This window comes from Dermacentor variabilis, chromosome 10, assembly GCF_050947875.1.
Source record: "Dermacentor variabilis isolate Ectoservices chromosome 10, ASM5094787v1, whole genome shotgun sequence".
Classification (NCBI taxonomy): Eukaryota; Metazoa; Arthropoda; class Arachnida; order Ixodida; family Ixodidae; genus Dermacentor; species Dermacentor variabilis.
This window is the reverse complement of record NC_134577.1, coordinates 46,627,579-46,641,403: the sequence shown is the minus strand read 5'-3', so window position 1 is coordinate 46,641,403 and position 13,825 is coordinate 46,627,579. Positions and strand designations below refer to the sequence as shown.

General features: G+C 44.8%; 1 protein-coding gene across 8 annotated transcripts in view; it reads left to right on the top strand.

Annotated features, from left to right (window-relative positions):
- Positions 1–13,825, top strand: part of p120ctn (adherens junction protein p120) — a 141,253-nt gene that overhangs the window by 101,401 nt on the left and 26,027 nt on the right. For all 8 annotated transcript variants that reach the window (XM_075672625.1, XM_075672619.1, XM_075672620.1 and 5 more), the window contains 8 exons: positions 590–770; positions 1,315–1,495; positions 4,236–4,589; positions 5,869–6,153; positions 8,881–9,025; positions 9,593–9,713; positions 11,736–11,852; positions 12,796–12,956. In XM_075672625.1, the coding sequence (XP_075528740.1) occupies positions 590–770; positions 1,315–1,495; positions 4,236–4,589; positions 5,869–6,153; positions 8,881–9,025; positions 9,593–9,713; positions 11,736–11,852; positions 12,796–12,956 (1,545 nt within the window). The remainder of the gene's footprint in view (positions 1–589; positions 771–1,314; positions 1,496–4,235; positions 4,590–5,868; positions 6,154–8,880; positions 9,026–9,592; positions 9,714–11,735; positions 11,853–12,795; positions 12,957–13,825) is intronic.

Here is a 13,825-nt window from a genome sequence, read left to right as displayed (position 1 = left end):
ACATCTGAACTTCATCGAGAACAGAATGAGCAAGATATGCACTGTAAGCATCCTTGTTCTCCGTGCAATTCCCACGTGACATTAACATGTACTTCTTGGCTCAATTCTGTGCCCTGTACAATCTGTTCCTTTATTTCTAAAGTGTACGCCGTGCAAATGACGGCTGCAAGGAGTTATAGTTTGTTAGGTTAGCTAAGTAGAACAGACTGAACCAGGCGAAGGATCTGTAATATGCTGTGCAGAAAAAATGAGTCACGGTACCTCGTTACCATGGGAGGAAACCCAGACAGAAGCTGTGTGCATGCTACTGCTGTGTTCAATTATGAGAGGAAAGTACTGCAGCTTTATGGAATTATGCCATTGTTATAAGTTCATAGAAGATATTGACGAAAGCAGTGTATAGCCAAATCAAGCTTGGGTGCGCAGTCCTCTACAAATTGTCTTGTGACTCGGCGCCTTCAGACTTTTTGCCTGCCTCTTACAAACGTCCTTGTCTCAGCACTGAAATAAGCGACCAAAAGGAATTCAGTTTCGTGCGCTGCAGTCTGCCTAGTGTAAAATAAGCAACTTGCGTTTGTTTTCTTTCCAGGCAAGATGGCAGCTCACCGCAGGTGCAGGAGTCCTACTCGATGAACTACCACAGTACAACGTCGACCAATGGTCACCAAGTGGGCGATGGCGAGCACTCGCCAAACTCATCCAAGCTGGCGGTGCCGGGCGAGAATTCCCAGCTCGTCAGCCGAACAACGCAGCAGACCAAGACTCAACAGGTGCCGTACACTGCGTTGTGTTGTCCAAACCATTAAGTGCCACGACGGAGTGTGCTCAGGTGCCTTCCAGTCTGATGAGTGCATTAGGCTGCCATATTTACTTACGAAGGCCTTCCTCTAAGAGCAAAAAAAAATTAATTAAAAATTCACTATTCGTCATGGGCATAGTTGAGTACTGGTCAATTTCTGCAAATCACTACTATACAGCGCTAGTTACTGTCCTGCCAACAATTGCACCTCTAACCTTAACAGTACAATTCTAACCGCTGCCAGTGCAGAGTTTTTTTACTCAGTCCTGTGGATTACGTGGGTGGTTGGTTGCCATGTTGGAGAATCCATTGCAGGAAGGACCTAGACAGCTAATGCTGTGAGATGCGTTCATGTCTAAATGTGCAGCATTGGGGCTAGAAGGCACGCAACCACGCAAGTCCTTTTTTTTTTCCCCCCCTCAGTGAAGGATTTTACACCTTGGGATTGTCTGCATAATCTGCTTTTTTTCTTTTTCACGGAGTGAAACAAGCTGGTGCTTCTACTTTCTTTGCAGGTCAAGACGGTCACAAAGGTCATAAAGACGAGGGAAGTCCGTCACGTGGGTCCTGACGGTCAACCGCTGGAGTACAACCCGTATGGAACGCACGGCATGCCTATGGCAGGCTCCGACTACGTCACATATCCCTACACGGGCCCCACTGACAACTCCCATGGCTACGGCAGCTACGATACAGGTAGGTTGTCCTCTTGGAGGCATGGTTTTTGTTAATCTGTAATTAGCCTACCTTAATTGTTGTTTTCTCCAGCTTGATTGTTGATGTTGTTGTAGTCATGGATCATGGGAAGGTAGTTCTGAGGAGGTCCCTAAAATATTGCATTTTTGTGGTACGCTGCCCTGTTGTAGCGTATTAAGGTATCTGCTGCCATAATGTCTATTTAAGCTTTTTTCTTCCTTTTGAAGATTGGTTTGTCCACATGTTTCTGGTAAAAACGGCCAAGACCAGAGCTGACCATCTAATTAACAAAGTTGTCTAACTAAACAAACAAAATCATTCACTAATAACTTCACTCTCCACTGTGTCCGTGTTTGTGCGCTGCTTCACCAGCAAGGTACTATGATCACTCACCAACTAGCCCAACTTTCCACGTTACTGCACTAATAACTTGCCTGACTAAAGTAACTAAGCAAATATAACTAAGTTATATACAGGGTGTCCCAGCTAACTTTAGCCAGAGTGTAAATATATGTGAATGACACATAGCTGGACAGAACCAAGGTAATGTTGTTTGCCGTCACTTGGAGATACTCAATTTTTTTCATTTTGCCTAATTAGATCATTAGTCTTAATTAATCAACTTCTCAAACATTATAATTAGATGGAAAGTGTAATTGAGAAAATTGTGGGGCGACATGAAGAACTCCCGATACAGCTTTCTGTTGCTCAATACGGGCTACATAAAGGTTTTTCGGAGCGTGAAAGAAGCCCGCAAATACGCAAAAATTGGTGCGCGCCTAGTCACTCGAGGCACTTTGCATATATTCATGGGCTTCTTCCACGCTTGAAAAAAACACTTTTATGTAGCACATATTGAGCAACGGAAAGCTGTATCGGAAGTTTTTCGTGTCTCTCTACCATTTTCTCATTGACACTCTTAATCTAACTATAATATTTGAGAAGCTGATTAATTAAGACTAACTACCTAATTAGGTGGAATGAAAAAAAAAATATTTTGAGTATCTCCATGCGACGGCAAACAACATTGCCTTGGTTCTGTCCAGCTACGTGGCATCTGCATATTTTTAAACTCTGGCTGAAGTTAGTTGGCACAAACTGTATAATAAGTGCAAATAGAGGCAGCTGACCGACACAGTTTGTACGAGGAAGGCTGCTAGGGTGGATGGGGACCACGTCAATCATATAACGGTGGCGTGTGTAATTTAAACACTAATTCATCGCCATTAAATTATTTTGCCGAAAGTTTCCCTTGCATGTTCAGTCTGCAAACATACTGAAATAAATTTGAGAGAGGAGGCGCATTTCCTCGTGAAAGATTTGCATTGTTGCACAGCCGGCCATCTGGCACAGCAAATTGTTCCCTGATGGTGATGAGGATGGTTTATTGGCATCCTCTTAGAAACGGGGTGGTGACAAATGGTTGCCTAGCTTGCTTGAGTCAATCAGGTATGCTGTAGGTGCTTTTCATTTTGGCATTTTTGTGTACATCTCCTTAATCTTTCCTTTCTCCCTCCAAGCCTTTCTATCTACCTTGTACCGTTACCTACGCCTGTAATAGGTCCAGTTGTGTGAATCTTGTCCCTGCTTTTTTTGTTGTTTTTCCACCAAATGTCTATTGCTTACCTCGACTGCTGACCGGTTGATGCGTCCGTCCACTTGAAATCCAAGCGCTTCTAGTAGGTGTACGTTACCTATGCGCCTCACTGGGCGAATCCCTTTGCATTCCATTTTCAATTTTTGCAGCAGCATGCACATGCTGCATCTCGTTGCGAATGCTTGCTCCGGTATGCTTTTGTCCTTAGGCAATCAGCTCGAGCCTCATATATCAACTCACTGCCCTTTGTGTTATCGTACCGATTTACCCTTCCTATTTTTTTATTCCCATTCTTGCAAATCTACATGGTCTTTTTTGTTTCCATTCGTTACCTCCAATTTACTGTCTGGGTTTCTCTCACTTTCTTTTGATGACTTCACTTCCTGTTCCCCTTTACTGATACCAGCGCCTCTGGTGCCCTCTTCTACCCCTATATGAAGCTTTTGAGGAGGTTTCGTGACCAGAAGGAAAGCATACAAGGACCCCTGGGTATACTATTGTGTGTACTTCTCTTTGTATAGTAAATCATGATTACGTTTCGGTCCATGTTTTATCAACCTAAGCCAATTAAAACGTGAAAAATCACAAAAGTTTGTACTCTGAACTAACATGCTGAGTGTATTTTGTTTCTTTTTCATTCGCGCGCGTGTGTGTGTGTGTGTGTGTGTGTGTGTGTGTGTGTGTGTGTGTGTGTGTGTGTGTGTGTGTGTGTGTGTGTGTGTGTGTGTGTGTGTGTGTGTGTGTGTGTGTGTGTGTGTGTGTGTGTGTGTGTGTGGAGGGGGTGAGGGGTCATCTTATTCCCTCTTACGTACAGGCGGTGTCAAAAGTTTATGGACTGAGGAGTCTGAGAGAAAAGCTGAATATATATCCGTAGCCTGGGCACACAATGTGATATCGGGATTTTTTGCCTGTACCAGCATGGCCAAACAAAATCACGTTGCGCAATTTCGCTGGCTACAGTAAAAAAAATGCTGGGTTTTCACAGATCTTGTATTCCGTTAACTTTCGGTGATGACTGTGCTCACTTGTGGGCTGGAGTGCCTGCCCCAAGGCTTTATGGGTACCACCATATGTCTTATTACTGTAAATTATCTGAGAAGTGGCTGCGGCTTCGTGAGAAAATACCAATACTTGTTATTGCAGGCGAGCCCCCTAGTCCAGCCAGTCAGGTAGCGCCCCCGCACAGCGCCTATCCCCAGGACTATGCCACATACGGCTCCTATTTGCGCGACTACGACTACGGTGGCTACCCCGGACAAGCGCCAACACCTCCTTCGGTCACGTCGGAGTCACCCCTGCCGCCCTCGCATATGGCTGTGCCCCAGGCCGCATCGTCTCGAAGTATGATGTCGCCCCTCATGGTTGCCCCTGACGGTTACACCCATGGGCATTCGGGTTATGATGAACTTGACCCTCAGCCTCCGAGGGGCGGCGTGGAGTATGCACCAGACTGCTACAGGAGTACACCTTCACCGGCACCTCATCCGGATCGCTACGGTGAGAAGCACTTTATTCTTCAGGCGGAACATTGTTTATGTGTTTCCAGTTAATAAGGCCTCCCAGTTTGCGCACTCTAGTGGAAAGCATCAAAAATCTTCCATTTTGGTGGCATTCGGTTTATATCATTTTCTTGGACGGCAATTCTCTTGCGTCTTTTTGCCAAGAAATATCTGCCATCACCTGTACACTTCAGGCGCTAAGGAAAATGCAGGGATGAAAGCAAGGACACCTTGTCCGTCCTTTTATCTCTGTTTTTTTTTTTTCTTCGTGTTTCAAGTCTTCCAGTAAAGCAACACTACTTGTCCAGCTCTCAAGCCTTGTATAAATACCTGAAAGGCATGCTCATGGCACATAGGCCTTCACTTTCTTTTTAAGAAGAGGACAATGTGTGCAAAAATGTCTTGTGTATTTTGCACCTATTTTTGTTGAAGCATGCACCATTGAATAGACATAATCAAAGGCCTACAAACGTTGATGTTGCAAGAGCATGGTAAGCGATATGGTCAACCCTCTCAACTTGTAGTTTTAATGGTAATATATATATCTATATATATATATATATATATAATGTCACTTTGAAGCTTTTAGAAACATTGTTTTGTCTCTACAAACCAAACATTCAATGTTGCCTAATAGTACCATCATTGAACTGTGGTTGCAATGAAACAAAGGATTTACACTGATTACGGTAATTCTAGACTTGCATTTCCATTTATGAACTCTTTTTGCTGGCTCCATTAGTATCTGCTTAGTATGTTTCTCATCCTGATATTGTTTAGTAATTTTGCACCGTTGTACACAATGTCACGCTCGCATGATTGTGCAAGTCTTCCACATTTATTGACTGTTGCACACCACAGCCTCGCAATGATGTGATGCCACTGTGGTCACTACTTGAAAGCTTTTCAAAAGCAGGCCAAAACTGTCGGTGAGCAAATACTTGGTCTCACAGCACTGCCGCACCTTATGTAGTCCGTGATGCGAATGGTAAACTTTGGCTACAAAGCATAGGAAAGAAGGAAAAGCTTGGCTATATATGTTGTTGCTATTCTCTTGACAGTAGCGAAGACTTCGTGCAGTCATAGACGCATTGCACACTATTCCACCAACAATGACAAATTGGTGTCACCTGTCATTAGTAATTCCCTGTGTTGAATGTGAAGTGCTGCAAAACACTCTACAGATGCCCGCACTGCATTCCTTTCTATGTCATCACCCTGCAGTTTAGCATCCTCTGGCTAGCACTGATAACCATGACAATAACCAACCTGTGCAGGCACCTATGGCTACTTGGGCGCGCCCGGTGCGAGTTCCCCCGGCTACAGCCCGGGCTATGAAGGTGCACCCCCGCCGCAGGGGTACCTCGACCGCAGGCCAAGCTATGACGAACACCAGGCGGGTCCCCCAGGTGGAGCGAGGGGCCCCTATGGGGCAGCTCCCCCACGGGCCCTCTTCGAGGAGGAGGAGGAAGAGGCCAGCCCTGCACCCCCACCCCTGGAAGGGCAGCTTCCCCCGAGGCCACCTTACGTGGGACCCCCTCTTGATGGTTCTGACCCCAGAGGTCTGCATTCCCTTTCACCATTGATGTTTTCTCACCACGTGCACAGTACATGTACTTTGCATATCCTGTACGTGTCCTGGGCACTTAGTCCTCATTTGTGTGAATGCTGCATGTACAGAAAGTTGGATGGAGGCACGCTTGGGCGAGGAGGAAATTCAGTTTTCATCACAGCATGTCAGATGATGTGGCAAGCGTGTGTCCATCATTTACATACTCGATTATGGGTGTGGTGCAGAAAAATAGCAATCCCATATTTTGCAAATTTACACTTCGTTCAATAATGTCAAGGAACAGAAGTGACGGACATTTTAGCAGCCGTAATTGCTTAATACTGGTCAAATCACATGCCGTGCTGCCCCTTAAACAATCTACTACGGTATCCTTGAGCAGACGACGTCTGTTGACACCACAGATTCACTTGCTCGAATGTGATGTGTGTGTGCATGTGTGTGTGTAGGTGATCTTGGAAGGCAAATCTCTGATTAGAGTTGGGGCTCGGTGTGCTCCAACAAGCAGACTGTCATGTTTTTTTCTGCTGTTTGCAGTTTTTCTGTCTATCTTGTTATCCATAACGTTACCGCACAAACTGTCGTTTGTGTGGTTCTCTGTCCATTGTCGTTTGTGCGGTTACATTATGCATTCAACTACCAGCCACCAACTAGCCCGCCTTTTTCTGTTTCTCTTGTTCTCGCGAGCTCTTGCTTTGTGCCGTCGGCACCCGTTTCTCAGACATTGCCTATGCATTTTTCACCTTGCCCCTGAGGCCGGCACCTTCCACCTGTGCTATTTAAGGATGCGGTAGAAATGTGTCGTGCCAAAATGCAGCATCAGTTACACATCCTTTCACGCATAGTTGTTCACTGCAAGTACAACTTCCTTTGACTACACATGGATTTGTGTAATATTTGTGCTCGTGAATTCGAACGTTCTTGTGGCTTTATTTATTATGCTTTATCGTTCAGAATTTCCAGGCAGTCGTACACTTCGAAATGCATAAGAGCAATAAGTTTCTGCATTCATGCATGCATACAGTCATTGCAAATTGTGGCATGCATAAGGTGCATTTTGTTAAAAAGTTGCTTGAAGCCAGGAGAACAAAGTTTAGGCAGATTCGTGTATGAGGGCTGATCAAATGAAACCTGTTTGCAGACAGCACCTGAGAAAGTAAGAATTGTATTTAAGGAGGCAAAATTATGTGCTGGCTCATTCACAGGGAGCGGCATAGAGGGCACCATTATGGCTCACAAAGATCAGTGATAGTGCTCTATATTGTGAAGCAGTGAAAATCTGGAGGTCACGTGGTGATTACGTCAGCTCGTCCGTTTTTGCCCGTACAGTTCAAATTAAAGAGCAGGTACAGGACCTTCAGCAGCTACTCTTTTATGCGACAAATTTATATACAGTGGACTCTCTTTAAAGGCAACCTTAAGCAACTAGGGAAATAGGTTCCGTTTATCAGGAGTTCCATTTACTGAGAGACGCTGCAGAGATCATTGCATGAATTCAAAACCAACCAACCATGAGGATAGTGTTCCATTTAAGCAGCAGTTCCATTTAAGTAATTTCCGTTTATGGAGATTCCACTGTACCACATTTTTGCGTGTATAACCCGCACCAATATTTCAGTAAAGTAGATGGTATAGTTGGGGTACGAGTTATATGTGAATTTTGCCTTTTAGTGTTGCAGCACGCACCGCGCGGTCATGAAGCCACTCCTCAAGGCGAGGTTCTCCGCCATTCAAAGCTTTGTTATCTCCTAGGAACCCCACCCTCTCTCTCCACTTCTCTGTGTACAAGCTCCCTTCTTCCCTCCTTCATGGTCGCCCGTTCTCCGCCTTTTTATGGGCTGCCATTTTATGTTTAGTAAGTAGTTAGCAAATTGTGCATGCGGTGCCGGAAAACTTGTACGTCACCTGTTCCCGCGGCACTACCTCTGTCCATGTGAAGCACTTCGCGATACGGCAGTGAGCCAAATCATCAGTAGGATTTCCAGTTCGGTCGCGTTTGCTCCATCACCACTCCCATGCGAGGGCTACTCCATCTACGCTGTCATCCGCTGTTGTGTGAGTGCCAGCTGGGAAGTGATCCGATTCATGGCACATTCACGACCGATTCATCCTCGATAAAGTCCAGCGTGAGAATCCAGCTTTGTCAGCATCGCCGAAGATACGACGAGAATGAGTCATGCAGCTGCAAATGGAGACTGTTTTTGCAAAGATTTGAGCATTGTTGTACACGGTTATTTCCACAGATTATATGAGCGGATTTTTTTTTCTTCTTTCCGGGCTGTTTAATTGGGGGTGCAGGTTATACGCAGTGGCGGGTTATACACTGAAAACTGCAGTGTATTGGCGCACAGAAAACAACAGACTTCTAGATGACTGGTCTATCAGTCTCGTACGACTTAATATTTTTCTTTAGCTTCCCTTTAACTACCCTACATACAATATGTACAGACATCCATGATGAGTATCACAGCATTCTTTTTTCTTTAGAAGTCTCCATGTCGGGTCAGACATTTGTCTCGTGCGAATCAATCTAGAAATGCCGTCCATGTAGGATTTAAAAGGTTAACTTTCAGAAAACACTTGACAGGTGGCGACCTTCACCTGAACGTCTAAATGACACCTCTGAACCTATCAACGCCTTCTTGAGAGGCCCACAGATGTGAAAGTCCTTGTCCAGTGACTGTTTTTCTTGTACCTGATTGACCCTCCACATTCTCAGGTGGCGGGGACGTACGGTGGCGAGACCCCGACCTGCACGAGGTCATAGAGTTCCTGGGCCACCCCAACAGCGTGGTGCGTGCGAATGCAGCTGCCTACCTGCAGCACCTCTGTTACATGGACAATGGCATGAAGCAGAAAACGAGGTAGGTGCTTCTGTGATTGTCTGCACCAGAGGGCACATGAAGCCCTCTGCAGGACTGTACGTTCTTTCTCGCAGCATTCGGGTCTGCATTCTGGATCAGTTGCTTTCAGCAAGCGTAGTTTGAAGCCTGCGGGCAAAATGTTGATTGCTCTAATGAGGCGTCATGCCACATTTTGTGCTCTGGAAGGGAAAAAATTACCATCCGCACAATAATCTCCACTCCACTCTTGGTCACACAGAAATGAAACTATCTCTGAAAAATGAAACTATCCCTCGATCAGTCAACTCTAGGTCTCCTTCAAGCTTGCAGGTTACTATGAAAGGCAGGTAAATCAAGTGCCTCACGTTTTTGTGTGTTTGAATTAACAAGCTCGATCCTGGGAAGTATGCTTAACTTGTAGGCATCTGTTTGTGTGCAGAAATCCGTGCCAGTGGTTTTTTACTAAACAGTAGAATTATAAGACTAGAGGGTACTAGTATAAAAGGAAATGCAGAAACGTTCTTACACATTTTAGGATCCATGATTTTAACAAAACAGGATGTGAAACTTCTTTTATCAATATTACAGAGCTTTGGGAGGCATCCCACTCTTGATAGAACTTCTGAACCAAGACTTCCCAGAAATTCAAAGGAATGCCTGCGGCGCTCTTAGGAACCTCTCCTATGGCCGACAAAATGACGAAAACAAGGTAAGCCTTGCCCAATCTTGCAGACATTGCTTATGTGTGAACTGTGTTGGGGCAACAGCTTTCATTTCTTCTGAGTGTACTAGCATGTTCAAATCGTTCAACCCACCTATTCCACCAGCACTTCACCACCAGGTGTAGTAGGTCATACACAATAATTTATTATAGCTTATTCACTTCCAAGAACTTGCGCGTTAAGTTTTTTTGTTCTTGTGCTGCAAATATGAAATTAGTGTGCATATTTATTTTGCTTTCCCCAACGTCTTATGCAGACAATGAAACACCATCCTGACGAAAGGCCCAGCTCTCAAAAGAACACTGAATTAGAAAAAAAAATTTTTTGTTAACAATCTTTTGAGACTCTGTAGCATTGCAAAAATTTCTACTACAAAAGAACTGGGCTCAAGGTAGCATCTAAAAGGATGCCTTTAGTCATCGCAGCAAAGATGGACACCTTGCAAAGGGCAGTTCAATTAGGTAAACTAAGCTTTTTACATTGTGATTATCTTTGTAGTTCTGCTTTCGTCATTACTCCTGTGTGCTCTCGTGCTACTCATGTTTCTGCAAAAATTTTTATTAAACACAGCCAAACACAAAAGATGCCACTTTTGTTTACCTAAATTGACAACTTGCTACTACATACTACATTTGTAAACATGCAGTTATGCTTCGCTCTTCACCAATCTTATCAATTATCTTAATGGTGTTCCTGTTTGTGCTGACAGCTTTAAATTCATTTATTTCAGATAACGAACTGTTGACTCAAATATTGCATTGAGGAAAAGCATTTAGTGAAATCTCTGAACTCGCTATACATTTTTGTTCTCATGACAAACTTTCTTGTTGATAGATTTTCGTGCTTGTGATGTCTTGTGGCCCAACCATCAAGCATACCGTATTTACTCGATTCTAACGTGCCCTCGATTGTAACGCGCACCTGTTTTCCGTGACAAGAAAAAGGAAAGAAAACCGCCCATGATTTTAATGCGCACCTGTTTGGCGCGACCTCAAGAAGGAAACATCCTTTACAGTATTGTGCACCTCATTCTTTCATACAGGAATACAACTTTCTCTCGTTTAAAACAAAACAAAGATTTACTCCCTATAGACTAAAGTTGCAATAAATGAAACAAAGTAGCAGTTTCGCCCGAAAGGCGAAGCATCAATTACGATAGCAAATTAGTAGACAACTATAGGAAAAGTAAGGGTAGCAGTTTTATCGGCCGTATGAACATTTAAACATTCGCTTACTAACTAAATTAACAAGCATGGTGTTACGCGCGCACAAGAACACATGAACACGTCTGACGCAGTGACCGCCAAAACTCTTTATCAAAACGCTGGATTTGGGAAGTGCGGTAGCAGGAGTGAGTGAATTAACCTTTGTGTGACCTCTCGCTTCAATGTAAACTAAGCAACGAGAACGCAGCGCGGGGTGCCTAATATGCATAGACTCTTGCCTCCGTCGCAGATGGCTTGCAAGATAGGGGCCGCACGGCCGCGCCGTACGTAGCAGCCACTGGAGTAGAAAGCTTCTCCTGTTTGCCCAGTCCTGCATGCGAGTTTCGGGAACTTTGAATGCCTGTGATGCGGCCTGATTTCCGTCCGTCTCCGCACACGTGATCACTTTCCTTTTAATTGTGGTATTATGATGAACTCGGCATGTCTTTGCAGTCAGCACTTCCATGCTGATAGAGCAAATGTGGTAAACGGGAAGTCCGGGAAGACGGACGGTGCACTAACCTAAGCACACATACTGCAGCACATGGAGAAAGCTGCAGCAGCTAGGCTCAAAGCGCGTGCGACGTGGCCATTTTGAAATGTCGATGGAGATATGGTAACGCAGATTTAGGGTCGTACTCGATTCTAACGCGCACGCTATTTTTGGACCCGTTTTATCGAAAAAGAAGTGCACGTTAGATTCAAGTAAATATGGTAAATGTCAACTTGCGGCCTATAATGTCACTTGACCAATGTCATGTATAAACGCTGACATTGTGTGTCGTTTTCTCTTCCGCGTTTCAGCGAGCCATCCGCAATGCGGGTGGCATACCGGCCCTCGTGCGTCTACTGCGAAAGACGCCCGATAATGAAATCCGCGAGTTGGTGACCGGGGTCTTGTGGAACCTTTCTTCGTGCGAGGTGGGTCAATTTGTAAGTTGCATGAGTTACAACTGATGGCCTGTGTCATAGTGCAACCTAAAAATGTTGCTGTCTGTAAAATCCACTTGTACAATTTACACGGTATCCCAGCTTACCTTAGCCAGAGCTTAAATATATGCGAGTGCCGCATAACTTGACAGAACCAAGGTAATGTTTTTTGCTGTCGCTTGGAGATACTCGAATGGCATTTGCATATTTTTATACTCTGGCTAAGGTTAGCTGGGACTCCCTTGACCATTTGGCATTAAATGCTTTGGTGATGTCGTAATACGAAAGTATGAAGGGCAACGCAACACAAACAACATTTGAAATTTCGAAAATTGTCCTTACTTTCCATTCAGCAAAGGAGATAAATTCTGCAGACTAAAGCTAGAAAACTGTAGCTCGATTGCACATGAGGCAATGCGTAAATAAATACATGGCAGAGAAATAAAAATTCAACCAATAGACAAACAACCTGCTGTTAACAGCGCAAAATGTAGACAAGAGACGAGACAAGAAGACACCACATGTCTCGTCTCTTGTCTACATTTTGCGCTGTTAACAGCAGGATGGAAAACCAACAAGCCCAAGCTGCTATTCTAGCCAAACAACAATGTAACTCATTAATACAAAATTGTACTCAATTGAAGTAGCAGCCACAGAGTAAATGCTCACTTGTACAGGTTTGAAATGTTTCAACTATCTGAAAACAGTATCAGAAAACTGAAAATTTCACACAAATAAGATGTAAAAGATGTGAAAGGTGAACAAACATCAATACTATCTTTTTGCATGCGACTGTATGAACTGCTGAGTCATACCACTCCCACGCCTACAGTTCACAGCCCATCGGCTCGCACAGTTTGCCACGTCTCTTTGTGCTGGTATAACAGTCGGCCTAGCCTTGTGACAAGCCAGCCGATCTCTTCTCCTTGTGCAGGAGCTGAAGAGGCCAATCATCGACGATGCCCTCCAGGTGCTGGTGAACCACGTGATCATCCCCTTGTCCGGCTGGGACCGCAACCGCGACAGGGGCGACCACACGAAGCCCCAGGAGATCTACTGGACCATCGTCTTTCGCAATGCCAACGGAGTCTTGCGGTGAGCGCGGCAGTTAACGACACTCTTTGCTGGCACGCTGCGTTGCCATACGATGACTACTGGAGCAGCTGCTCCAATAGGCAATTCTATCTGGTTGCAGGGTGCAAGTGGCACATACAGAAACAAAAATTTTCTACCTGCCGATGACGTGTCATGCGATTGGCATTCTTCGCCTACTTTAGGCATGTTGAGCCGATCTGTCGTCTATGTAGCCTCTTGGGCCAACGCAGTTGTCCGTGTTGTCTACTAACTTGAGCAACTAGGTATGTGCTCATGCTCGTGATGCCACCGTGGTTGTTGCATCTTCATCATTCCAGCTTCGACATCAGACTCTCGTCCTGCAGTCGTCGTCATGCCGTTGTCGTCATACAGTTGTCATGCATTCATTGTCATACTGTCATTGAGGTACCGTTGTGGTTGTTCCATCATCATCGATCCAACTTCATTATCAGATTCTCATCATGCCATCATTGTCATGCCGTCGTCATCATACCCTCGTCTTCATCTCATTGTCATTGTCAGGCTGTCGCTTTACCATCATTATCGCCTCACAAACGGTCATTCCACTGTCGTCATACCATGTTCGTTGTTCCATCGTCGTCATTCCTTGTTTGTCATTGTAGCGGCTTGTTCATCATTGTATTGCAATCATGCTGTTATAATTCAATTTTGATTATGCTGCTGCCATGATGCCAACATCGTCAGGCAGTAGTCGTCATGCATTCATTGTCCTACTGTCATCGTCGTGTCGTCACGGTCATTTTATTGTCATCAGTCTAGCATCGTCATCAGGTTGTCATCATACCCTTGTCATCAGCCATTGCCATCAGCCATTGTCATCAGCCATTGTCATCAGCCATTGTCATCAT